The following is a 26,198-nucleotide window of genomic DNA, read 5'->3' as shown; positions in this document are numbered from 1 at the left end:
CGGATGTAAACTTGTGATTGTTGACTGCACACACATAGAAATACTCTTTCCCATCAACCACGTTGACATGTTAACGATAATTACGATTTAATGAAGAATCAGGCCATTGACGGTCGGTAAGATCACATAATCTTTATACATACATGCATACAAACGTCCCTACCAGTTGAAATTAAAAATATTTGAAACACTTACCATTTGAAACACTTGTCAAAATAAACCAAATTTCTATCTCGCGTGTTTCCACATTCGTCGAGTACAATTCCCGTTGTGACACAAGGGTTTGTCGAACGTTACATGAAGTAATACAATAGGTACCGCGGTAACATTTTGCGCCGTGAAACTCTGAGCCTGAGGCTTAACTCAGCATTGAGCAATTTTGTTGAAAATTGGGTGACAATATTGTTCAATCTTGATAACAAAATTATTAAGTCACAACCTTTAAACTGATTGTAAAGTTCAGTGGCCATAACAGGATTCTGTGATTGGTTGAAACCTCGTCAGTTGTTCTGTTGTGATTGGTTTTTCAAGGCATCAAAAAATAACCAATCAGAAGTCCTGAATGTTTGTTGAAACCAGTGCGCTCAATAAACACTGGAGTGATCGTTTGCTGAAATGCTATGTTCATGATTTTCACAATTGAAGAAAATTTTCTTCAAAATGACAACCACGAGGGACTGAGGGAGGGAGGGATCTGTGTTGATTGTCATTGCTATCCTCTTATGAGGACAGTCGCATGCAAATAAATCGTGGAAACTCTGGCTATGTTTGAATGAAACCATGAAAAAAACTCTTTCCTTCGTGAAATTAAGATGCTAGTACTTGATTTATACAAACTCTTGTTTTCGTTATTTTATATTCTCGTAATTGATTCACGTTGAATCCAAGCATTACTACACAAGCTAGTGTCAGTTCATACCCCAGGACATTACACAGTTTACACAATTCTAAGCCGAGAACTAATCGACACTACAAGTCACAAACAAAATAGGATGTCATGTTTTTCGTCTATTAGTACTCACATTGTTTCACTAACTTCAGGTTACCCTGTCCCCTTCATACAATAGCTTCCTTGTCCATTTTGGTGATCTTGTGGGGATCTTCAATCCTGAAACAGAAGTTCTGCTCTCAGTAAACATGCCAGAAAACAGAATGTACGAGGCATTGGCCCTCGAAGGGACTTGCCCTGTTTCAGGAGTAATACGATGTTTAGAGAGTTGTCAGTGGGTTTTACTACACGATAAGTTGTATGCAATTATCATTCTGAGGAATGCAAAAGAGTGCCTATGCCACAATCTTCATTCAATTATGTTCAGGTTGGAATTTAAAGTGTCATGTTTGTACGTATGTTCACACGTTCACATACGCCAGGGTACGACGAATCGCATACGACAAATCGCACATAGTGTAAAAGGGCCTTAACTATGATTGATTTGAAGAGCACTGGAATATTCTCGGTGGTAAGTGATTGCAGAAGAGGTGTTTTGATGAAAGTATTAGTATATGGTCGTCCTGCACCATTAAGTAAAAGTAATTCTGGAGAGTTTCTGGATTTATTTATATGCTGAAGACAAATTGATACCACAAACAACACTTTTTTTTCATTCAGTGTTCATTTGTAGGCTGCAAATTGCTACGCTGCTGGATAACGTGGGTTAACAAGAGACAACGGAAGTATAAACTTACTATAACTACATTGATATACCTTATTTTTCACGAGTAAAAAAACCACGCGGGCTCAAAAAGGACATTTAATTAAATTTCAATTTTATTATCCTATTCATTATCTATCACATTAATGATTATTAATTACATTTGGTTTAGACACTAACTAAAAACACGTAATTCCCAACCAATAATTGGCTGAGTAGTTCAAATGATAAAACAAACTATAAAAACGTACAAAAACGCTGAGAAATTCGCCATTAAACGACCGTGTTTTTAAGAATTAAAACGCAGGTTTAAAAGAGCTCAGTGAATGTTCGTTTTCAGAAAACAGGTCTAAATTGTTGATGTTACACGACGTTTAATTGGACGCTCGTTAGTTTTGGGGAACCAATCAAACTTCGTGTAACATCAGACTTTCCGCATTCGACGTCATTTTAAGAAAGGTTTGCTGTTGCCTTCTAGACGGAGGACTTTAACATTACAAATATCGATGCACCCTTGGAATAGATCTCGGAACCGTCTGCAGATTTTATTTCAGCTGAAGAGAATATCTTGCGACCTAAAACTCTGTCAACCCTAGCTTCGACCAATGTTGTTGTATCAACAGGTAAAGCTCTGCAAAAAAATTTTATTAAACCATTTTTTAAGTTACAGGTGGAGACAGCCACATTCTATATTCCAGGCAAGGCTATAATATGACGCAGTTGCGCGGCCCTGTGCACTAGAGAAGTGCTTCGTGTTCGGTTCCCGCCAAATTTTCCTACGGAGGACGACGCTGGCTTAGTGAAGTGGTTGGCCAGGGGGGGGATGTGCTATGTGTGGTCTGGGGGTGCCATCATTATCTCTAGCTAAAGTCTCCACATTCATTAAGTGGATTGAGTCGACTTAAGCCACAACAATGATGCATTTTAGATTTCAAGGCAGTCTCATATTATTTACATGAAATTTGTAAAACTATTATGTCAAAATAATAAAGTAATAATTTGAATTAATTGCGGCTAGTTTGCTTGACATTACCTGACATAATCAGTATTTAGATTTACAGTGGCAGCTGCTTGGCAATGCTTTCGCTATAGCTATTTGCTACAGCAGCCATTGCAGCATCTAACATAGTTGAAATGGCACCACCATGGACCACCCTAGAGGAGGCAATTAAGGAAGCTCATTGGTCAATAAAGTTTAACCAAATTGAAAACTATTGTACGTATATATAAGATAAAAAAATGCCCAGACTTTGGTCTGTCATGAATAGACCTTATGCATAATGATGTAACAAGCCGTGACACCTGCAGGGAATTCTGGTCTCAGTCGTCACTGCTCCAGTAGTCACAGAATTCCTTGCAGGCGTCACAGCTTAATACATCATTATGCAAAAGGTCTATTGCCTTTTTAGTCTTGTAATATAATATATGATAGTTTGTGACTATAATTTATTTGTGCCTTTTTAGAGTCTTGTAACATAATATGTGATAGTTTGTGACTATAATTTATTTGTGATTTCATAATCTCAGTGAGTTTTGGCCACTTTTTGTCCCAGGCCAGGAATCACCCACCTACCATCCCTTGATCTTGTTGCTACCACAGGAGGGGGACCCAGGGGGTGGCCGCTTGACATTGGCTATGTTATGTCACAGACTGATTACATTACCATTCTACACTTATAGTCAGAATAACTTTTGAGTGAAATGTGGTGTTGCTAGTGGATATTCTGAGTATTGTATATATAATCACTAAACCCTTGTACCCTGGAAAGCCTCTTGTATGAAATCCAAAATGGACAACACCTTTTACACAATTCAGCTTGGAGTTATAGAAGAATTCATTCCGAAAATATTTCCAAGGATCATCACTAGCTGAATGCATTAAGAAACCCCTGGAACCATTTTCATCCAAGACTGATGTTTCATCATGATATACTGCCCAGTCTGGACCCAATTCTTTTAACTTGTTCAACAACTGCACAAACTCCTTTGACCTTGCGTCATTGGGCATAGCACAGTCCACAGAACTCTCCATTACTGGTTTTAGCAGACGGCAGACCTAATATTAAAGAATGTGTATTAACACACGGTCCTACTAATGAACGCCCCGGGAATGCCCGGAGTGAAATCATGTAAAAAATCACAGTATAATTTAAAGTTCTAACTATGAACAGTTTATTATTCGATCACAAATACCTTTTTCATAATCAGTTCACTCACGTTTTGAAAAAACATGTTATTGTTATCGGGAAAGAATGCCCGGGGGTGGCAAAGAATGCCCCAGGAGGGCGGCAAAATTATGCGTCAATATTATATAAACGACCATTGTATATTATATAGAAAATTATTGTAATCAAGGTACACAAATGATAAAATATAACAACTTTTTGAGTTAGGGATGCAAAGTGATATATTTAGAAGACTAGATAGCCTAATAGGGGGTCTCAAGAGAGAACATGGTATTATCTTACAAGTACGGTATTTCTCCCCGGGCATCCTTTCCCGACTCCCGGGCATGTGCTCCGGGCGGCATTCCCGGGCGTTCATCTACTTCAATATTTACAGCACTACCATAAAAATTGATAAAATGTGGTGTTCGAGAGAAAATTGTACAAAACATAAAATTTAACATAACCTACCCGCTCTCGAGGTCATAACAAAGTTAACAAACGGTCTTTCATACTGCTGAATAATTAAAAGCAATTTTCCGTCTTACACGACGATCTTTCTTGAATTGCAATGCATTCTACTTTTAAGAGATGTAAATTTGACCAATACGAAAAATTTCATCATTCTCATGTTCAGTAAATCCACGGTAAATCCTAAATACCCATATATTGGCAAGAAAAATGTTACGTATTTAATTAATACAATATTCAAACGTTTATTGAATTTTTACTGTTATGAATTGTACACATACAATTAATTTGATTCATTTCCATCATTAAAAGGGTGCAATTTATATACTACATATTAAAGTCATAACGTATTAAAATCTATAGACTACATCATGAAAGGAATTAATAAACTTTTATTTATGAGAACATAATGCGAGCTAGGGATTGTTAATTGTGCTAATGCTTTAAAAATATACGAGTGTTATACGAGGTACAAAATTTGAATGTCAATGATAATAGGTGAATGACCACACAGGTGCCAGCTTCTAGCTTGGTACATACCTGGAGAAATTACTTGTTGTAAAAGAAGAGATTTAAAATTTTCAAATTTCAAAAACTAATGTGAAATCAACTATTCATCTTGACATTGATACCCACACCTTTTAAATAACATAGCTTGTATCTTGTCTATTAACCCATAAATAACATAGCTTGGTTTTGAGTATGTACTATACCAAAATTAATTATTATAAAATGAACCTATATCAAGCTCATGCTACATGGAGGATTTTAATATTATAAATATAGCAGTGCCCCTTGAATAAATTTTAGAACCATCTGCTGACTTTATTTCTCCTGACGAGAATATCTTTCGACCTTCAATCTTATCAATTCTAGCTTCAACCAAGGTTGTGGAATTGATAGGTAATGGACTGAAATCAAAAATTAAACAAAATTGTATCGAGTATTTGTGTAACTGAATGAATGAGGCCAAGACTACAGTTTAAGAAACAAGGCTTAAACTTTAACAGTGAAGTTTCTATTGTGAACAACTATGAAATTTTAAAATACATAATCATATATTATTATATTATATATATTAGAATACACAGCATCTACATCATGTTACTGAAGGACAACTTTGTTTGTTGTATTTGAGTGTTGCATTATAATTTATCCCTGCAAAAACAATATTGTTTATATTCACACCTTTTATATTCAATATTTAAACTTCCAGTTAAAGTATTGTGCCCACAATAAAAAGTACAATTTCCAATTACAAGATCAAGGATGGTTGCAATAGCACCGCCATGAACCAACCTAAATTGAAATATGTAATTTAGCATGTAGATAAGGTACACCATGTAAGTATTAATACTGCAAAGCTTTTGGTCCCTTAACCAGGGCCTTCAGGAATATTACTAAATTGAAATATTTCTAAATATAATGGTTACTATATATACCCAATAGTTCATTATGTGAGAAATATATGTAACTTTTCATGTTAATTGTTTTTGAGACTTCCGGACTTGCAAAATCAATTTTTTACTGATGAAAAACTAACATGCATTTAGAAATTTCAAAATTAGAAAACCTAGCTCTTACCCAATAGGACCTCGTGTATAATTTCCAAACTGCACAACAGCCTTTGTACATTGTAGCTTGGAATTGCTAAACAATGCATACTGGAAAAGTTTCCATGGCTCATCTTTTACTGCACTTAGAAAAAACCTGGAACCATCTGGACTTTCATATACATAACGATAGTTTATGTTCCAGTCACCTCCTAATTTATTTAACTTGTTGAATAATTCCACTGACTCTTTTGACCATTTGTCATTTGGCACATCAGTGTCATGTAAATGTTTAAAGGAACTGTATAACCTGTATTCGTTCATCGGCAATAACCTAACAAACAAAAAGACCATTTAAATGAAAGTCTCAACACATGCACACAAGACATTTAGCATCAAATGTGGTATAAGAACTGCCTAAAATAGACAAAACACTTCTCTATGTTTCAACCTGAGGGCCTTCGTCAGGAGAGTTAGTTTACGTCGAGAAGTGTTTCGCCCATGTTAGGCAGTTGTTATACCGCATTTGATGCTAAGTTATTTGAAGATGCTGTCATGCTGCTCCCTGGTTATGTTGGAATGTATCTATATATACACAAGAGACATGTCTTTCAAGTGTTATAAAGTTTCATAATGTTGTATCATATGTGGCTAATTATGTTCTGTGTGCACATGATTTACTTTTTTTTTCTTCTAACATGAATTATAAACTTATTATGGGTCAGGTGTGATGTTTAATAATCTTCATAGATGGCAAGATAATTCTCCCTGGTGGAAACAAATCTACCCTGGAATGAGGTCACTACATTAATCGCTATAAATATTGCTTTTGCTTTATTTAAACATAAATTGAACCTTTGAGCAATGATCACAACCCTAAAGCCCTCCTGCCGGGCCATCTGATCCGTAGACCGTACCCATGACCCTACATGCCCAGAGCCTGGCAAAATTTATCTTAAGGAAAACACTTCTGAAACAAGTTCATTCGACCTAATAAATTATAATTTAAGATTTTCTACATACTTACAAAGTACCACGTAAAATTAAAAAGAAATAAAACTTACCAAAAAGTTAGGAGGTTAGCAGTGAGGTTAGGACACTGGACTAGGATTAATCACTGTGGATTAACGTAAAGATTATATTTGTGCCTATTTCGAACTCTTCACTAATTTACATCTCTTAAAAAGTAGAATTGAATTGCACATTGATTCACACAAGAAAAAGGTTACATTAATACATTTCCAAGACCCTTTCAATTAAAAGGGTGCAATTTATATACTACATAAGTCATAACCTAAATCTATAGACTACATCATGAGAGGAAATTAAGGAATGACCTTTTATTTATGACCGTAGAGAGCGAACATAATGTGAGGGATTGGTAATTGTGCTAATGCTTTAAAATATGCGATACAAAATGTGACCATCAGAATGATAATGTGTCCACACTGGCCTGGCTTGTAGCTTGGTACCCTAAGTGCTGTCACATTAAAGGGAAAGCTAGGTAGGGGGAGTGAATATCTGGAAAAATTACTTGTTGATAAAGAAGAGATATAAGATTCTCAAATTTTAAATAGACCATTCATCTTGAAATTGATACCCGCTCCTCCTGCCTAAATAATGGCAAGGGCTTGTCTATTAACTCATAAATAACATAGCTTGGTTTTGAGTACTTTACCAAAATTAATTATTATAAAATAGACCTATATAAAGCTCATGCTACATGGAGGATTTCAATATTATAAATATAGCAGTGCCCTTGGAGTAAATTTTAGAACCATCTGCTGACTTTATTTCCCCTGACGAGAATATCTTTCGACCTTCAATCTTATCAATTCTAGCTTCAACCAAGGTTGTGGAATTGATAGGTAATGGTCTAAAATGAAAATTAAATAAAATTGTATTGAGTGTTTGTGTATCTGCATGAATGAGGCCAAGACTACAGTTTAAGAAACAAAGCTATTTAAACTTTAACAGTGAAATTTCTATTGTGAAGAATGATTAAATTGTAAAATACATTATATATTATTATATTATATATATTAGAATACACAGCATCTACATCATGTTACTGAAGGACAACTTTGCATGTTGTATTTGAGTGTTGTATTAATTCATTTATCCCTACAAAAACAATATTGTTTATATTCACACCTTTTATATTCAATATTTAAACTTCCAGTTAAAGTATAGTATCCACAATAATAAACACAATTTCCGATTACAAGATCAAGGATGGTTGCAATAGCACCGCCATGAACCAACCTAAATTGAAATATATAATTTAGCATGTAGATAAGGTACACAACTTAAGTATTAAATACTGCAAAGCTTTCGTTCCCTTAACCAGGGCCTCCAAGAATATCACTAAATTGAAATATTTCTAAATATGATGGTTTTATATATACCCAATACCCAATAAATAATTAAGTGCAAAATATATGTAATGTTAAAGAGGTGCAGAAAAAATGGCATGGGACATCCATATATAGGCACTTCAATAATATTTTTGTCACTCTCATGTTGTTTTTGAGACTTCCAGTCCTTTTGCAAAATCAACCTATTACTGATGAAAAACTAACATGCATTTAGAAATTTCAAAATTATAAAACCTAGCTCTTACCCAATAGGACCTCGTGTATTATTTCCAAACTGCACAACAGCCTTTGTACATTGTAAATTGGAATTACTACACAATGCATACTGAAAAAGTTTCCATGGCTCATCTTTTAATGCACTTGGAAAAAACCTGGAATCACCTGGACTTTCATATACATCACGGTAGTGTATGTTCCAATCATCTCCTAATTTATTTAACTTGTTGAATAATTCCACCGACTCTTTCGACCATTTGTCATTTGGCACATCAGTGTCATACAAATTCTTAAAGGAACTGTAAAACCCGGATTCGTTCATCTCCAATGACCTAGCTAACAAACAAAAAAAACTATTTAAATGAAAGTCTCAACACATGCACACAAGACATTTAGCATCAAATGTGGTATAGGAACTGCCTAAAATAAACAAAACACTTCTTGATGTTTCGACCTGAGGGCCTTCATCAGGAGAGTTAGTTTACGTCGAGAAGTGTTTTGTGTATTTTAGGCAGTTGTTACACCACATTTGATGTTAAGTAATTTGAAGATGCTGCCACACTGCTCCCTGGTTATATTGGTACATATCTACACACAAGACATGTCTTTCAAGTGTTAGTTTTATAATGTTGTATCATATGCAAGTGGTTAATTATGTTCTGTGTGCATGTGAATTACTTGTGTTTTTTTCTTATAACTATTAAATATGAATATGGGATGTCAAGATAATTCTCCCTGGTGGCAAAAATCTACCCTGGAATGAGGTCACTACATTAATGGCTATAAATATTGTTTTACTTTATTTAAACATAAATTAAAGCTTTGAGCAATGATAACAACCCTAAGGCTCTCCTGTCGACCCATGACCCTTCATGCCCAGAGCCTAGCAAAATCTTACAGGAAACACATCTGAAACAAGTTCATTCGACCTAATAAATTATAATTTAAGATTTTCTACATACATACAAAGTACCACGAAAAAATAAAAAGAAAAAAAAACTTACCAAAAAATTGTCAAAGTCGTTTTTTTTAAATTAACACCTTCGTCCATCTTACTTACCCGATTGGATGGTTAGGTGTTAGCTCGTCGCTCGCGGGAGGGGTGGCTTGGAACGAGTGCTGTTACTTGGAGCCAGGTTGAGATCCCTACGGTATCTTAAGCTGAGCACGCGCCCCCTCCCCCTGCCGAGAGCTAACCCTTCACACCAACTTTGTTGGTGGAAAAGACAGGCAAATGAAGGGAGTAAACCAAAGAAGAAAGAAAGAAATTTACTAATAGCACTTTACCACAAGCTGCTGTTGTTGGCGTTGTCGCTCGTTCGCCGACGGGTTGTTAATGCCCTCTGCGGGCTCTGCTCCGCACCTTGCCTCCACTCGCCCCTCCCATTCGGTCACGTGCTTACCTGACGTCACTGACCGGTTTCCTCGTTGTTAACCTTGGTTATTGCATAACCCCATAAAAACAAAAATTTCCTCCTCGTGCTTCCACATTCACATCCACATTCACCGAGTACAATTTAGGCTTTAGCATGTAAATTTGAAAAATACGAAAATAATTTCATCATTTTCATGTTCGGTAAATCCTAATCCAGTGTAATCCAGTGAACCTCACTGATGTAATCCTTGAGGTTAGGACACTGGACTAAATAATGGCAAGGATCTTGTCTATTAACTCATAAATAGCATAGCTTGGTTTTGAGTATGTACTATACAAAAATTATTATTATTATAAAATGAACCTATTTAGAACTCGTGCTACATGGAGGATTTTAATATTATAAATATAGCAGTGCCCTTTGAGTAAATTTTAGAACCATCTGCTGACTTTATTTCTCCTGACGAGAATATCTTTCGACCTTCAATCTTATCAATTCTAGCTTCAACCAAGGTTGTGGAATTGAGAGGTAATGGACTGAAATCAAAAATTATACAAAATTGGACTGAGTGTTTGTGTATTTGAATGAGGCCAAGACTAAATTTTAAGAAACAAGGCTTAAACATTAGCAGTGAAATTTCTATTGTGAACTATGATATTTTAAAATACATTATATATTATTATATTATATATATTAGGATACACAGCATCTACATCATGTTACTGAAGGACAACTTTGCATGTTGTATTGAGTGGCGTATTAATTTATCCCTACAAAACCAATATTGTTTATATTCACACCTTTTATATTCAATATTTAAACTTCCAGTTAAAACGTAGTATCCACAAAAAAGAACACAACTTCCAATTACAAAATCAAGGATGGTTGCAATAGCACCGCCATGAACGAACCTAAATTAAAATATTTAAGGGTTAAAATCAGCTTGCCAAATATGATGGTTACTATATATACCCAATAATTATGTGCGAAAAATATGTAACCTCAAAGAGATGAAAAAAAATGACATGGCACATCACACCATTTTTTCATCATTTTCATGTTGTTTTTGAGACTTTGATGTTCCCAGTCCTTTTGTATGCATTTACAAATTTCAAAATTATAAAACCTAGCTCTTACCCAATAGGACCTCGTGTATAATTTCCAAACTGCACAACAGCCTTCATACATTGTAGCTTGGAATTATTAAACAATGTATACTGGAAAAGTTTCCATGGCTCATCTTTTACTGCTCTTAGAAAAAGCCTGGAACCATCTGGACATTCATATACATCACGGTAGTGTATTTTCCAGTCATCTCCTAATCCATTTAAGTTGTTGAATAATTCCACCGACTCTTTTGACCATTTGTCATTTGGTACATCACTGTCTAACAAGTAACTATATTGGTTCATCTGCAATGACCTAAGTGTTATATAAACAAAAGTGTTATATAGTTTTATAATGTTGCATCATATGCAAGTGGTTAATTATGTTCTTATGTGAATAACTTTTTTTTCTTATTCTAAAACGGAATGGAAACAAGTCTACTCCGAGGTCACTACATGAATGGCTATAAATGTTTCATTTACTAAACATAAATTGAACCTTTGAGAAATGATTAAATTTCCCTCTCCCCATGACCCCATAATGTTGGGTCACCCCACCTATACACCCATGGTCATCTTGCCTGTAGTGGCCTGGCAAAATCTTATAGGAAACACTTCTGAAACAAGTTTATTCGACCTAATAAATCATAATTTTAGACTTTCTACATACATACAAAGTACCGGGTAAAATTAAAGAGATAAAAAAGTTAAACTTACCTTTTGAAAAAACAAAAATTTCTGCCTCGTGCTTCCACATTCACCGAGAGCAATTTCCATTGTGACACAAGGACGGTTTGTCGTAAAGTGCACTGAACTATACTGTAGTGTTACATGAAGTAACGGCAAAGTTACCATGGTAACATTGTGCGTCGTCAGATTTTGTTTACATTGGCCGCGACGACGATATTTTTTCAATGAGAGATTTTATTATTTTATAGCGCAATTTAAAGAGGTTTTAGAGAATATTTTCTACAAAATGAGTGTACGAACGTACAATCCGTCTGTCAGAGTTGGCAATTGGAACGAAGATATCTGTTTGAAAGAGGTTTGCTTTGATTTTGATAGCAGTTTTGCCGCGTTTTAATAGTTTATACGAGAACTCAGCATGGCTGGGCCACTCTGACAGCGCAGTAGGTATTAATTCCAATTCCTTTTCAGGATTTGCTCAAAGATTTTCTTGACAAGAAAGAAAAAGGCGAACTCCTGATTCAAAAAACCCACAGCTTACATAAAACAATTCTCAATAAGGTAGGCCGGGTGACCAAGGAATTCTGTGTCTGTGAAAGTACTTGGAAATACTGGGTGAAAATAAGTCACAACTTGAACTGATGTGTGAAGCTCAGTGGTTTTAACAGGATTTTTAATTGGTTGAAATCTTGTAAAGCTAGACTGAGCAAGTGCTCTGTGATTGGTTCAAATGTTCAAAGTGTCAAAAAAGATCCAATCAGAAGTCCTAAATTTTTGTTGAAATCATTTAACTCAATAACTACCGGTGTAATAAAAAGTCACTGAAACACTGTGTTTGGTGAAACCACAAATAATAAGAACCATGGCGAAATCTATCTATGGCGAAATCTATATATGGTGAAATCAAGATGTTTGTATTTGATTTATACATGCAAACTCCTATTTTCATTTTTTTATTTCCTCCTGATTCAAGATGGTTCTCAGTATCACTATACAAGCTAGTGCTAGTTATTAGAATGTTATTTATCTATTGGTACTTACATTGTCTTAATGACTTCAGGTTGACCTGTCCCCTTCATATGATGGCTTTGTCCATTTTGGTGATCTTGTGGGAATCTTCAACCCTGAAACAGAGGTTGTACTTTCAGCAAACATGCCGGAAAGCAGAATGTACGAGGCGTTGGCCCTCGAAGGGCCTTGCCCTGTTTCCGGTTCCAAGTCGCTGGATCCCTGCATTAGAAACATATTTGTTGTTACAAGGTAAACAAGTTCCACCATCCGTAATGATTGATGAACAGCAAGGGCCAGTTGTATAAAAAACGAGTTAATTTTTAACTGTAGTTAAGGACAGAATTGGTCAATTGGCCAGTTGGAGTTGTGTATTTCAGAGTTAACTAGGATTTAACTGTGTAAAATGTAGTTAAAGAGTTTTATACAACCATCGATCCCCAGAACTTTAAAGTGGTACACCAACATGGCTGCTTCAATGTTAAGTAATTTTGTTAGAAACATCTACCCATAGCTTCAATTGGGATGCAATGTTATATTGTATTTGATAAATGATAATTCTTTCATTGCTGAAGTTTTGAACCTGTAACTGGTTTAAACTGTCTCATGCCTTTCACATACTCTAGTTTAATAATCCTTTGTTTTCAACGGATGGATTATTTAATTGCATTTTTTTGCTCTTTCAACTGAATGGTTTGTTAGCTAGGAGAACATAATATTCTAATGATTTCCTTCGACTTTCTGACAAACTATCTACAAGTAAAACTTAATTTAGATTTAAATATCGATGGAAAAAACATTTAAAATATAGAATTAATATCACCAACAACACGATATTCATCTGTCAGGTGCAACATATTTATAATTACAATTTAACACAAACTTTAAGCGTGAAATTTCAATTATATAAACACAATTTTTGCGACGTCAAATTGTTAGATACGAAAGTGGATAAATGAAACAAAAACGGACAATATTTACCAGGAATACTTTGTCGTTTCATGAGCAATTTTAAAGAAAACACGATGTCCTTTAGATTTCAGAATCCAGAATTTCAAAAACCCAGCGAAACACGTGGGGACGTGGGTTTTAACCAAAACCCAGGCCTCACACTTTACGCGGCCGAAAAAATACGAGAAATTGGACCATATTTGAGCGTCTAGTCAAAAAATTACCACATTTATCAAGAAATAACCAAGAAATGTTCAAACACAGTTTGTGGTTCAAATAACCAAAACTTGCATGCAAAAATGGGTGGGAAAAAAAAGGTGAAAAAATGGTAATTTTACCATACCTGGTCAAAGTGTAGTGGTCACGTGCACCATTTCCCTATCATTCTGTGGCATTCTGTGCATACTGAGGGAACATTCGGTTTATCTTTCCTCTTTCAGCTGCGAAGACCCTGGTGAACGTGGGATTGTAAAGTTTGGTCAACAATTTTACTTGAAAACACTTCCAGGAATCGGTGGAGATGTAAGCTGATATCATTATTGTTTAATTTAAGACAAACTAATGGTCGTTTCTCTTGTCACCTTGTCAAACAAAAGATAGCAAGTTTGTGAGAAATTTTATTTCGCATAACAGTATATACAAATGACGATCAAAACTTGTTTTATAAAGCTGGAATTATCCATTTCATGATATTAGTTAGGAAAGGGAGGTGTGGGCAGTGGGCACCTCTCCATTTAGAAAGGGCGCCATAATTTCTCTCAATACACCCTATGCATAATGACGTATTAAGCCGTGACGCCTGCAGGGAATTCTGATTCTAGCAGTCACGGCGAAAAATTCAAAGTTCAAAATTTCCCGCTGTAACTACTAAGACCAGAATTCCCTGCAAGTGTCACGGAAATTAAAACAGGGTGGAGTAAACTGCACGCGCCCCTTGGCCTGTCTCGGTCAAATGTAAAATACAAATAATTCTTGTTTTGTATTACACTTTAGTTAGCGCTGCAAAGTGACAGGGCAACATTTATGAAATGTGCAAAAAAATCGCGACAACAAGAAATTCTTTTGACCGAAGGAGCTTCCTTTCTCTCAGCGTGGTTAGTATGATTGTGCTATGTTGATCTTTATCATGAGACTCTTGCAATCCGAGACAGCCCTACACATCTAGTTTGAGTAGGAATATCTAGTTTACTGTGGAAATAAACCCTTTATCGTATGTTTTGAGAACAAAATAGATCACTTGCGAATTTCCAAGATTGCTTTTGCATGTACATTTGACACTTTAAAATATTTATTCTTCTCTTCTATTTGTTTTTTTAGGAAGGTACTATGTTATGATCCGCAAGAACGTCTTGAAACGGAAGGACTTCCCGTTCCGGTAAAAACATAGTTTCACAATCATTTACAAACATTTTTTTCTATTCTATATTATTGCAGGATAATGTCCGGTTACAGGCAATTGACGAAACACTGAAAATGTTTGTTTTAGGCAAATAAGAAAATCCTGATTTGTCATTGCAAGACAAACCAATGTCTGGCATCTTTGTCCGACTTCTCGTTCAGGTAACAAAAATTACACGTGTACAGTATATAGACCCTTATCAAAAGTCTTTTAGTTTGCGGACAGAACATGTTCCTGACTGGTCAACTGGGAGCACTGCAAACTACGTCATGTTAAATGGTTCGTGTGTCAGTGGGTGGGTGGGTAGGTGGGGTTCGTGTGTCAGTGGGTGGGTGGGTAGGTGGGTTCGTGTGTCAGTGGGTGGGTAGGTAGGTGGGGTTCGTGTTTCAGTTTGGGGCTTATGTCGTGTGCAGCAGAATCGTTGTTTCATCAAACAGGATCATTATGCTGTTAGAAAAACAAACTCAAAAACTATATATGATTAATGTACTCATAGCGCATGGCATACGTCAAGCTGTCTGATTGGCCAACTCACATTTGATTTGAAAAATAATATTATATTTTACTGAATGATCTAGGACACCATTTGGTCGCGAACAAGAGGTGGTTGCCCAGACCTGCCTAAACTCTCACAAAGCTGAAATGCCTTTGAATCACTGGGTGTTCGTCAAAGATGAATGTGGTCAGCGGTTGCCGTCGAGAACCTCGCTCCCGAGCAGACCTGTGACTCGTGCTAGTGATAAGAACCCGCACACGAGTTTACCACCTACAGCAAGTTCACTGGCTACAGCACCCTCAACGGGCGTTCCGTCGGCGGTTCCGTCAACTGTCAGGCCTGAAAGCCAGACGACCAGTCACAAATCGCGCTAGTCTGGTGTGCGTGAAAAAAATTAAAACTAATTATTTGTAAATATTGGTCGTTATTAAATTTAATACTTGTAATTACTGCCTTAAGGTCTAATTCTAAACACGATCCAATTCACTTCTGATGGATGTTTTATAGCTGTTGACTTGCAATGTATGTAGGCAGCAAATCAACCTAAACCAACACAGTGCTGCTTTATTAATAAATTACTATATTGCATACATCAGAAAATTCAGAAGTGAATTAGATCCAACAAAATTGGATCGTTTGAACAGACCTTTACAAAAATTTTTTGTCAACAAGGCTAATTAGTATGTCAATCAGTGAGGCAAAAAGGGTTGAGCACTTAAAAAGGTCAGATTGGTTAACTTGAAAATTTATCTCAAAAGAAGACAAGAGATGACATTTTTGACTCACAATGGAAACATATTTGCTTCAAAGCCAAAACTCAGAAGGAGTAAGTGGAATTCACTCTCATGCTCAAAGTTCAAGATTTCAGTTATTGAAAGGACAACCTTGTATCCAACAGCAAAATTACCCTGCGTATGAGGTTGCCTTGAATCATCTGTATCAAAGAAAATCACAACAAAATTTACAAGCAAAACAGGTCTCTTCAAACATGAGTCTGGGCTATGTTAGATTAAGCAAGGCAATTTTGCCACAATTTTACAAAGAGGGATGTTTTTTATTTAAAATATTTCCCAATAACTGCAGGAAGCACCCTTCAGGTCTGTTCACACAATCCAATCTTGTTGGATTCAAATTTCACTTCTGATGTATGAAATGAATTCAGTTATTGATAAAGCAGTACTGCATTGGTCAGGTTGATGTGCTGCCCACATACATTGCAAGTCAGAAAACTATAAAACATCCATCAGAAGTGAATTGGATCCAACAAAATTGGATTGTGTGAACAGACCTTTATATAAAAACAGCCTAAAATAACTACAGCATGTTTTTACAGCATAGCTTGCATGAAGTCTTCATGTGTAAAGTCATGTTGATGCAAGTTGTTCAAAACAGGATAATAATAGACAAGTCTATTATTTCTATAGATGCAACACAACATTGTTCACTCCAGATGTGACAACCTGATCAATTTTTTGCCATGTTGTTTCCTGTTTGGATGTTACCTATCACTACCACTGTACCACATGCAGTAGATGAGAAATAGCTCAAACTTTCCCAGCCTTTATGTAGTGTATATGTGCAAGTCAGTCCTCAAAATTGCGAAAATATTTTGAGGTGCCCTTTGCATCTGCCACTTATTACATATCGTATCAACAATGACCAGGTGGAATCTAGTATAGCTGAGGCACAGTGGTTCCACAAGTCTTGCATATACTCATATAAGAGGCTTATATGATATATGAGTTCATATTTAGCTCTGTTATTTGTGCTGTATTCAGCATTGGTTTTATCTGCTATTTTGGGGTACTTTTAATTTTCTATTATGGGTTCAAACAATTAAAATATGAAGAGCAATTTTTCAGAATCAATAGACCATGCAATTAATAATTTAACTTAAAATTAAAAACAGTTGCAGTTACCAGGTCTTACACTCACAACATTGAAAGAAAGGTATCCAAAAAATGACTGCATATTCATAATCATGAGAAAGCATTACTGGGTATTCTCCAAATTTCATAGAACATATTTTTAAGGAGAGAAAACTTTAAAGTATCTTTATTATATATGAAAAACTATTTACACAAACAAATGCATTGATAAAATGCCAGTCAATCAAATCATCACCACCCTTTCTGAAGCTTGCAACATGAGTACATTTCTAGTACCAACCAAAGCAACTGCACCATTTCTATGGCTTATGAGATGAAAAGAGGATGGATTCTCTACAATCTCTGATATAAAAAGTAAATGTGAACGTTGAAGTTCACCAGTTTCTGCCGATAAATAATCCACAAAGACTTCACTACCCTCAACAGCTAATCCAACAATGCTTTTTAGCACACGGTTGTAACACATACTCCAGTAATGATGTTTCCTGGCACGAAATCGAACACAATTTTGCAACTCTCCGTCTTGTGTGAGGATATAAAGCAATCTTTCTCTACCACTTTTTGCAACAAGCACAATTTCTTCATTGCAAGAAATAAACATGCACTCTATTGACCCGAAACCAAAAAGCCATTTGAACATCACATCATCCACAGATTCCTCATTCTTTAGTGTTGATGCAAGCAAACTGCCTAGGGGCTCACTTTTGTTTTGTAGTGGTTGGACTTCTCTCATTTTGTATAAATACACTATGTTCTCTCCAAAGTCATTCTCACAACATATGACAATCTTCTTCTCTTTGGTCACAGCAAGATAACACAGAATACGACCTTCAAGGAATGTCAGTCTGCGATGATAACTAAGGATTCCATCTTTTGTGTAAACTGATAGTTTATAACAACTATCATGCCAGGACAGGACATACACTTGGTCATCATTATCAACAGCAACAGAACAGTATTCAATATCTTGGGATGTTACATCAATGGAAGAAGAAAACTGCTGCAATTTGCCTGAGGTTGTGTTAAGTTTCCCAAGAACATGTTTTTCATCATTGCCAGAGAAAAGGCAAACGAGATCTCCATTACTATTTAGAACAGGAATGGTAATGTACATATCATGTTCTATGTGTGAAATGTCCCAGGGATGTAGGGCTTCCCTTTCCTCTGCATTTAATTCTAACCTTTCATCTTCGACTTCGTAATAAATTGGAGATATAACAAGCTCATCGTCGCATTCTATCATTGGCATGTCAAAAACGGCCACTCTTCGCTTTGTCAATTTTATAATATTGACTAGAAATAAATTTATCATTATTACTGACTTTATAAGTTCAGTTCGTGCAGATTTCTTAAATAGAGATTTAAGTCCTCCACGGAAATGCAATAAAAAAGTATTTTGAATGGCTGGAATCGTATGAATCTCTTGAATATACTGCAAGCAATCAATGGCAAAAATTTCCAGATCATCCAAATGCTCTAGCATTGCACTTGCAATGCGTAGTTTACTTGCTAAAATTCTGTCCTCAATGCTTAGAAATTCGCTGCAAAAAGCACGTGTTGCGGCATATCTGGCTTGAGTGAACTTCCCCTTGCTGCGCTGTGACTCGCATTGCATTATGGCATCATCAAATATATTTTGCTCTTGTACTAGATTTGCCTTTGTTACACTTGAACAGAGATTCGGGGACTCGGATGTAGATGAATTTCCTTCTTTAAGTGAGATCCGAAGATGAGAAACACCTTCGCTGAGTAACAACAGGCTGTTACATAGATCTCTTCTTGCTAATCCGTCAAGTTTATGTTTTATTTCGTCCAATTCACGAACAATCAAATTCGTCATTTGAGGCAGTGTAGGGTCGTCTTTCCTCGCAACAGTAGGCGTTCGAACCTTGCCACTGATAAGGCTAATGGCAGAACACAATAAACTTGATGTTATTTCAGACATGACTGCGTTTTTCTGCAAATGGTCTCTAATAAACCTATTCCATAGCACCTGTAATAGCACCACTGATCCTCTCTTAGTCTCTTTGCCAAGTTCGAGACTACGACTCTACGACACAGTGTCTACGAGTTCGCTCAATCATTCTGTCTACCGTGATGCTTTGCAATTCTGCAATTCCGTGATGCTTTGCAATTCCCTAAGCCAGATCACAGATTAATACGATTAATGATTAATACCCAGATCCACTGAGCTATATTAAAATTTGCTCATTATTTTTCGGTAACTTTGCCGCCAACTTTTTAAAGCCAAGGCCACAAATAGTTTTTATTTTAAGATGAATACAAACAAATATATATAAAAATGTGGACAAACTAAAGATTTTAATACTGACACAAACGGACAGGTTTATTATTTTATTTTCGTAATAATATTTTTTTTATTTATACATTCCAATATGTTATTGTTATATGAAATTTTACAAATGTTTGAATGTTTTGGGACTATCGTCGGATATTTTGAGGACAACTAGGAATTTATGGACAACAATTTGACTTTTCTAAACCCTGAACTGATGAATTGCAGAAAGTATGTAATCAGTATTCAGTATGTGATGTTGTCTTCAGGAGTACTTTTCATTCAAGTCATCAACTTGTACCTCAATGGGCTATAAAAGTTTTCAGCATTGTCTAATTGCATCCCTGGACCCCTGGTCATAGTAAATAATAATTTTCATCCCTCCATAGGCTCCACTGATTAGCCTAATAAAAATAGCCCTCTTGGAGGTTGATAACACAAAGAGAAAATTGAAGCAGATTGAAGACACACTGCTTAGTCAATGCATGTTTATATTTATTTCATTAATTAATAAATATAACAATTGGTATAAAAACACCAGCCAACAACAAAATCAGATAACATGGTAATGAAGAATAACAATGCACATTCATAAAATGCATGAACTTCATCCAAAAAAAAATAGAGATCTGATCAAGATTTATTCACAAGGTGCAAGAAGCTAAAAAATAAATTATAAACTATGATATTAACTAAGCTTTAACAGCCACTGTCGGAAGTTGAAATTTTACACTGTTTACAGCATCTTATTATTTTGTATCAGCACCCACTCAACACTTTTGCAGTCAGATCAAGTTAATTGATGATGGGTGGGATCAAGGGAATGCTTTACCTATTAACATTGATGTTTGCTATTATGAAAACAACATAGACCGAACTCAAAAGATTGACACTACCAGGAATTTAATTCCTTCCCCACACAAGTCAAGAAAAAATGATAAAATGTGGGTACATAACAGTTGCATTGACAGCACTGTAATGCACCAAAGGGCGAAAATAGTATATTTACTGTTTGTACCACACGTTTTGATAGATTTATAGTCTCAGAGGCTTTGGTAACCAGTTTATACTACGATCTAAACTCGAAAGGTAAAAAACGAAATTGTTTATAATATAAAAAAAGTTAAAAAACAGCTTACCTGGATGCTATAAAAATTAAAATAACAGTAAAATGAGAAAATTCCCTCTACCGATAAGTGAATTAAGCCATTCGCAACCTCAGACGTATGGCACAAAGTTACGTCTCCTTTCCATTTGTTGAACAGGGAAAAAGAGGAACACTTTTATCCTTTTTAGATGAAAAACAAAAAAATATATACAGAAAATATTTTCATAAAAATCGGGAGGGTGAGGACACAGTTTTTCCCTTTGTATTGCGGTATGTCAGTGGCAACTACCATGAGCAAAAGGAACCAAGTGGCATCAGTAAAGCTCAAAATCCGCCATCTTAGTGTCTTCAACTTTTGCCTGAGAACAAGTCCTCCAGGATTTTAATATAGCTCAGTGGGTAGGTATAGCCAGTGAATCAGAATCACTGATCAGAACATAGTAGCCCAGAAATCTGTTTGTACTCAGTCTTCGACTGCATTGTTTATGCGCATGGTCAGCTATTACTGTCTGTACTATATACTGTATTAAATATTAATTATGAAAAAAATCTGTTCTATTAGCAATGTTTTGGATTCTATGAGGTCTCACATATAGCATATTTAACACCAACAATGATATGAGCAGATACCATCAGCTGAAAAAAGCAAAAGAGCACAAGTTAGATCTAGACCAAAAAAATGAGTTCTACAAAATGCTCAGATACTACAGGCATATTTTAGACCAAAATTTTAGTAAACAAACTAGAATAAGTTAAATTATGCCCTGACGAGTGGAAAGAACATTTAACTTTTCCTAATTTCATCCTTTTCATTGCTCCTAAAAAGTATTGCGCGCATTTTTCGTGGTCCTAAAACTGTTTTTTTCACAAAGGCAGGTGAAAAATCCAACAGAAAAATTTAGTTACAAAGTGTGAGGATAGTCAAATTCTTGATCTATTGAGTTATGAATGGATCCTCTATATGAATGCAACAATAATTTAAATATGCTATATGTGAGACCTCATAGAATCCAAAACATTGCTAATGGAACGGGTTTTTTTCAAAATTCTATAATTTACATACCTCTTCTTATAATTTAAAGGCTCGCCAGTATTGATCAAGCTTTATTTTCCTTCCAGGTGACCTTTTCAAAATACCAAACAAAACATGTCAAAAATAGTGGACACATACAATGCCAATTTTACCCCTTTGGGCTTTGGCGCATTTTTCCCATATTGAATCTTAATTCTAATAAAAAGACTATAGATAAAACTTTGATTTAAGCCTAATTTCAGGGTGTGAGGATACCCTAATTTTCGAGCTATACTTCAATGAAGATGGGTGGATTTGCAATAAAATTCGTTAATAGAGGTATATAATTGACAACTGTGTCATCCGCAAGATTGAGTTTTGGAACCACTTCTGAGACATTTTACTGACACTTTAATACATGAAGAACTAACATCAGCTTAAATCCAACTAGCTCTGTAGCTGTGGTAAAAATCAGCTAAAAATAGCTTGGTGTGGAGATGCAATTATTTAATTTTTCGCCAGCGAAAATACATTCCATTTCGTAACGGATTTCGGCGCATTTTAGGGAGCGGTCATAAAGTAACTGCTAGGGTGGGCCGGAGGAAATAAAGATGGGCCATGAAATTATTTTCATTAGTTTGGGTGGGCCATCAATTACTTTTTGTGAAAATGGATGGGCCATGAAACAAAATACAGCCTGTTTGCACTCAATACATACTATAAGCGACGCTGCATGGTTGGTTTGATCAAAGTGATAGACACGCTGTACATTAACATATATAGCAGGATGGGTCATGAAACTTTTCCAATGACTTATGATGGGCTTTTAGATCTTTTCTAGATTTTCAGGATGGGCCACCGAATTTTTTTAGGAAAACAGATTTTTCCCTCCGGCCCACCCTAGCAGTTACTTTATGACCGCTCCCTTAGTTTATCGTAAACCGCTTTTCTTTCTCAACAACAGCAGCGAATTTTTAATGAACATGCTTTAGAGTAAATAGCAAAAATATTGCATCAAAGTCTGTATTTTTAATTCCTCGATGCGCATGCAAATTGAAGAAGAAATAAGCCCGCAATTATCGGTCAGTGCGAACCACCTGGGGCCGGTTGTTTGCTATAATTTTGATTAAATCTTAGTATTCCTAAATCGAGGATGTTCTTCAATAATTGCCTGTTCCAAATATGAAATTTTATCGCCTTTCAAGCATTTTTAGAACGGTTGAAATTTAAAAAAATCGCTCTCCGGTGGATAGTGCTATTCGGCTTTCATCAGTAATTTCCATAGCAACCGCACTAATATTATGTCATCTTAAAAATCAACCAATCAGATCAATTATTATGCATTACTAATGAAATCTCGATGGTGATTGGCTAAAACCTCTTACCCCTACCACAACGTTTTGCAGTTTTGAGTTTCAACCTTCACACTTAACAGGAGTAGAGGACAACCTTCATTAAATTAGCTGTATGTATACTTTCAACTCGACATGAAACTAGGCCCTTTATATTTGAAGGCGTTAATTTTCATATTTGACTCTCAATCAATCACAAGTACATCAATCACAAGAGAGAAAATTTACCAATATAAAATTCTGTCATTCCTGGCAAGGCTGCTATGAAACTATGAAAGTGGTCAAATTTCATGTCCTATTTACAATAATATATGTCTATAAGGGCTTTTCTATTTATATTTTAATACTTGGTTTAATATATATTCAATACTGTTATGTTCAATAATTGTGTTTATTAAGCAAATATGGAGTTCAACCTATTTATATTAACATTGTTATTTACCTTGTAGTAAACATTACATGTACAAGCATGTTTGTATCTTTGTTATTTAATATTTTATTATAAAAGTATTCCGATTTTTTCTATCTTTGATTCTTTGGCCGGGAGCCGGTCCCAGGAATTTGAAAAATGACGTCCTCTTTGACGTCGCGTCGTGTTTGCTAATTATAGCTCAGTGGCTAAACCAGTAAACCTATCTAATATATTATCTAATATAGCTCAATGGGCCGTTCCCCTCGCCATCAGTGTTGCCAACTATAATTTTGTAAAAATCCCAAGTAAGCGCCTGAAATATCCCGAGATTTCCCCTAAAATCCCGAGATTCTAATTTCGACCCCAGTCCTCAGCCGTGGCGCACCCTAGTACCCAGTCCGCTCAGTGTGCGTTTATAAAGCGGTACTTCTCTGCATAACCGATTGTACAAATAGTCTTTATTGAGTGACTTTGAGTAAGTATTTTAAGTACAAGCGGACGAACCTTGGATTTTTAATATGTTTTTCTGTCAATTTAACGAAAACATCTTTTCCCAAATTCCAAACTTCCCTTTCCCAAAAATCCCTAAAAAAATCCCGAGATTACCATTTGAGAAATAAATCCCAAAAAAATCCCAAATGCTTCAAAAAATCCGGAGATCTCGGGATAAAATCCCGAACTTGGCAACACTGCTCGCCATGAACACAGAAGACCCTGGGCACGAGGTTGCCTCAGTGAACTGAAATAAAACTGGAACGCTCACTCTGCCGGAAGTTTGAAGCCAAGATGGCGGATCATGAAGCCTTTCTTGTAGGTATGATCCAGGCCTCCACGCGGAAATTTTGTCGGGAATTCTGATTTTTCCTTTGAAGTTTCCGCGCCAGAGGCCTGGATCATACCTACAAGAAAGGCTTCATGATCCGCCATCTTGGCTTCACTCATCAATGAGGGAAAGTCATAGAGTGAGCATTCCAGTTTTATTTGAGTTCACTGGGTTGCCTTGACTTGCGCGCCAAATCACGTGGCCAAATGCATTGCCAAATGCTGGCTCCTCGACGGCCACTTTTCCCATGATGCTTCGCTAACATGCAAGTTTCCTCTTGGCACGAAATCATTTTAGAGAGGCGGAGGAGGCTAGCTATGCGCTGATTGGCTTAATGGCTCAGATCATTCGGAAATATATGAAATAGAAATATAGAATAATGAAATAGTGTAGTTTTCCAGGTTGTTACGCATAGAAATAATAGACATTAAGATATTAAGGGAATTGTCGGAATTCTTTGTCACTATTTCTAATTTTCTATGTTGTTTATACGCCAGTCAGCGCTTCCACTTGCCAGGAAATTTTCTGGCAAAAGGAAATATTAAAATATCAGGAAAATGCAAGGAAATATTAAATTTTCGATAATTTTGTTTTTTATTTCGAGATTTTAAATAATTTTTAATACAAAATCACTCAAATTGTTTTTGATTTCAATGGTTGAAGAGATTGGAGAAGGCCAAATGTGGCTTTGCTGACATATTCATACTGCATTTATTATAATTTATACGTTAAACCTACATATTAACCATATTAACAAATTAACGAGTAACGACATGAAAGCAAATGATGCTGTCAAAGACTCTGTAGTGTAGTCCGTGCTGCGTTACCAAAAAATACAATTTAATATTGTACTTGAAAAAGCAATTTCTAAATATTTTTTTCAATAGGAGCACTAGGCTAGTTCTCTTACTAAAAATGTATTGGAATTTGAGAAATTACTTTATTGAAAACTTTGTTCTATGTTCTGATTTATTGTGAGACAATATTAAAAACAGTTTGAATAGAAACAGGGAGCAGCGTGGCAGCGTCTTCGAACAACTTAGCATCAAATGTGGTATAACAACTGCCTAAAAATGACAAAACACTTCTCGACGTTTCGACCTGATGGCCTTCGTCAGGTCAGCCGGAACTTTTCTCCTGACGAAGGCCCTCAGGTCGAGACGTCGAGAAGTGTTTTGTCTATTTTAGGCAGTTTTTATACCACATTTGACATTAAAATTTAAAAACATATTGACATTAACATAAAAAATGGCCAAAGCATTTAAGTCTGAAAATTATCAGTTTATGTCACTTACCCGAGTTGTTCGGAGTTATAAAAGCGCTACAAATGCAGATATTTATGGGAGGAAAATACTCAACTGCCAGGAAATTTGGAAGGAAATTTTGTGGAAGGAAATATGAAAGAAAAACAGGAAAAGGAAATAAAATTTGGGTTGCAGCGAGTGGAAACACAAACTGCAACCACTGACTCAGTGAACTATAATAAATAACTGGAATTTTTGGCTTCATTCGCGCGTGACTCGCGAGACACTGCAGATGCAGAGCGAATTTGAAAGAATTTTGATTTTTTGTTTGTTTCATGGTTTTAAATGTTTTTTTTTATGGAATTATAGTGGAATTACTCTTAAATTCAACCAGGTGAACTGTTTTACGAATTACAACTGGAGTTGCCGATCAGATTGGAAACAAATTTTCTTAAACGGAACAAGTTTATAGCGATGTGCAATTTTGACAACAATATTTGTACGAAACGGATATCCTAAAGCTAAAACTCCCTAAAGAAATTTAACTCCCTAAAAAATTTTTCGGGGAGTTTTTATCAAATTTACGAAATCACAAAAAAACATT

At 35.7% G+C, this 26,198-nt stretch overlaps 3 protein-coding genes across 7 annotated transcripts in view; 1 reads left to right on the top strand and 2 right to left on the bottom strand.

Annotated features, from left to right (window-relative positions):
* Positions 1 to 13,707, bottom strand: part of LOC114529406 (serine/threonine-protein kinase/endoribonuclease IRE1-like) — a 74,950-nt gene extending 61,243 nt beyond the window's left edge. The window contains exons 1-4 of one of the 5 annotated variants that reach the window (XM_028551209.1): positions 4,289 to 4,352; positions 3,413 to 3,708; positions 2,686 to 2,807; positions 1,023 to 1,108 (exon numbers count right to left, since the gene is read on the bottom strand). The gene's annotated coding sequence lies outside the window, so the exon portion shown is untranslated. Of the gene's footprint in view, positions 1 to 1,022; positions 1,109 to 2,685; positions 3,709 to 3,845; positions 3,883 to 4,288; positions 4,353 to 12,645; positions 12,729 to 13,593 lie in introns of those variants that run through there. The other 4 variants (XM_028551206.1, XM_028551210.1, XM_028551205.1 and 1 more) reach the window with 4 other exon arrangements.
* On the top strand, positions 8,522 to 16,262 carry LOC114529407 (cilia- and flagella-associated protein 161-like). Its single transcript, XM_028551212.1, has 9 exons — positions 8,522 to 8,622; positions 11,856 to 11,962; positions 12,076 to 12,165; positions 12,665 to 12,864; positions 14,004 to 14,085; positions 14,557 to 14,657; positions 14,881 to 14,938; positions 15,050 to 15,123; positions 15,541 to 16,262. Exons 1-9 carry the CDS (start codon positions 8,538 to 8,540, stop codon positions 15,830 to 15,832), a joined length of 1,089 nt encoding a protein of 362 aa, XP_028407013.1. The 5' UTR covers positions 8,522 to 8,537; the 3' UTR covers positions 15,833 to 16,262.
* On the bottom strand, positions 9,902 to 11,854 carry LOC114529410 (acyl-coenzyme A thioesterase THEM4-like). Its single transcript, XM_028551215.1, has 4 exons — positions 11,635 to 11,854; positions 10,949 to 11,233; positions 10,612 to 10,722; positions 9,902 to 10,347 (listed from the first exon to the last, which is right to left on the bottom strand). Exons 2-4 carry the CDS (start codon positions 11,221 to 11,223, stop codon positions 10,191 to 10,193), a joined length of 543 nt encoding a protein of 180 aa, XP_028407016.1. The 5' UTR covers positions 11,224 to 11,233; positions 11,635 to 11,854; the 3' UTR covers positions 9,902 to 10,190.
* Positions 16,263 to 26,198: the final 9,936 nt, after the last annotated feature.

Source organism: Dendronephthya gigantea, unplaced genomic scaffold (assembly GCF_004324835.1).
Source record: "Dendronephthya gigantea isolate DGI-Jeju-01 unplaced genomic scaffold, DenGig_1.0 000056F, whole genome shotgun sequence".
In the NCBI taxonomy this organism is placed as follows: domain Eukaryota; kingdom Metazoa; phylum Cnidaria; class Anthozoa; order Malacalcyonacea; family Nephtheidae; genus Dendronephthya; species Dendronephthya gigantea.
This window is presented reverse-complemented; position numbering and strand designations above follow the sequence as displayed.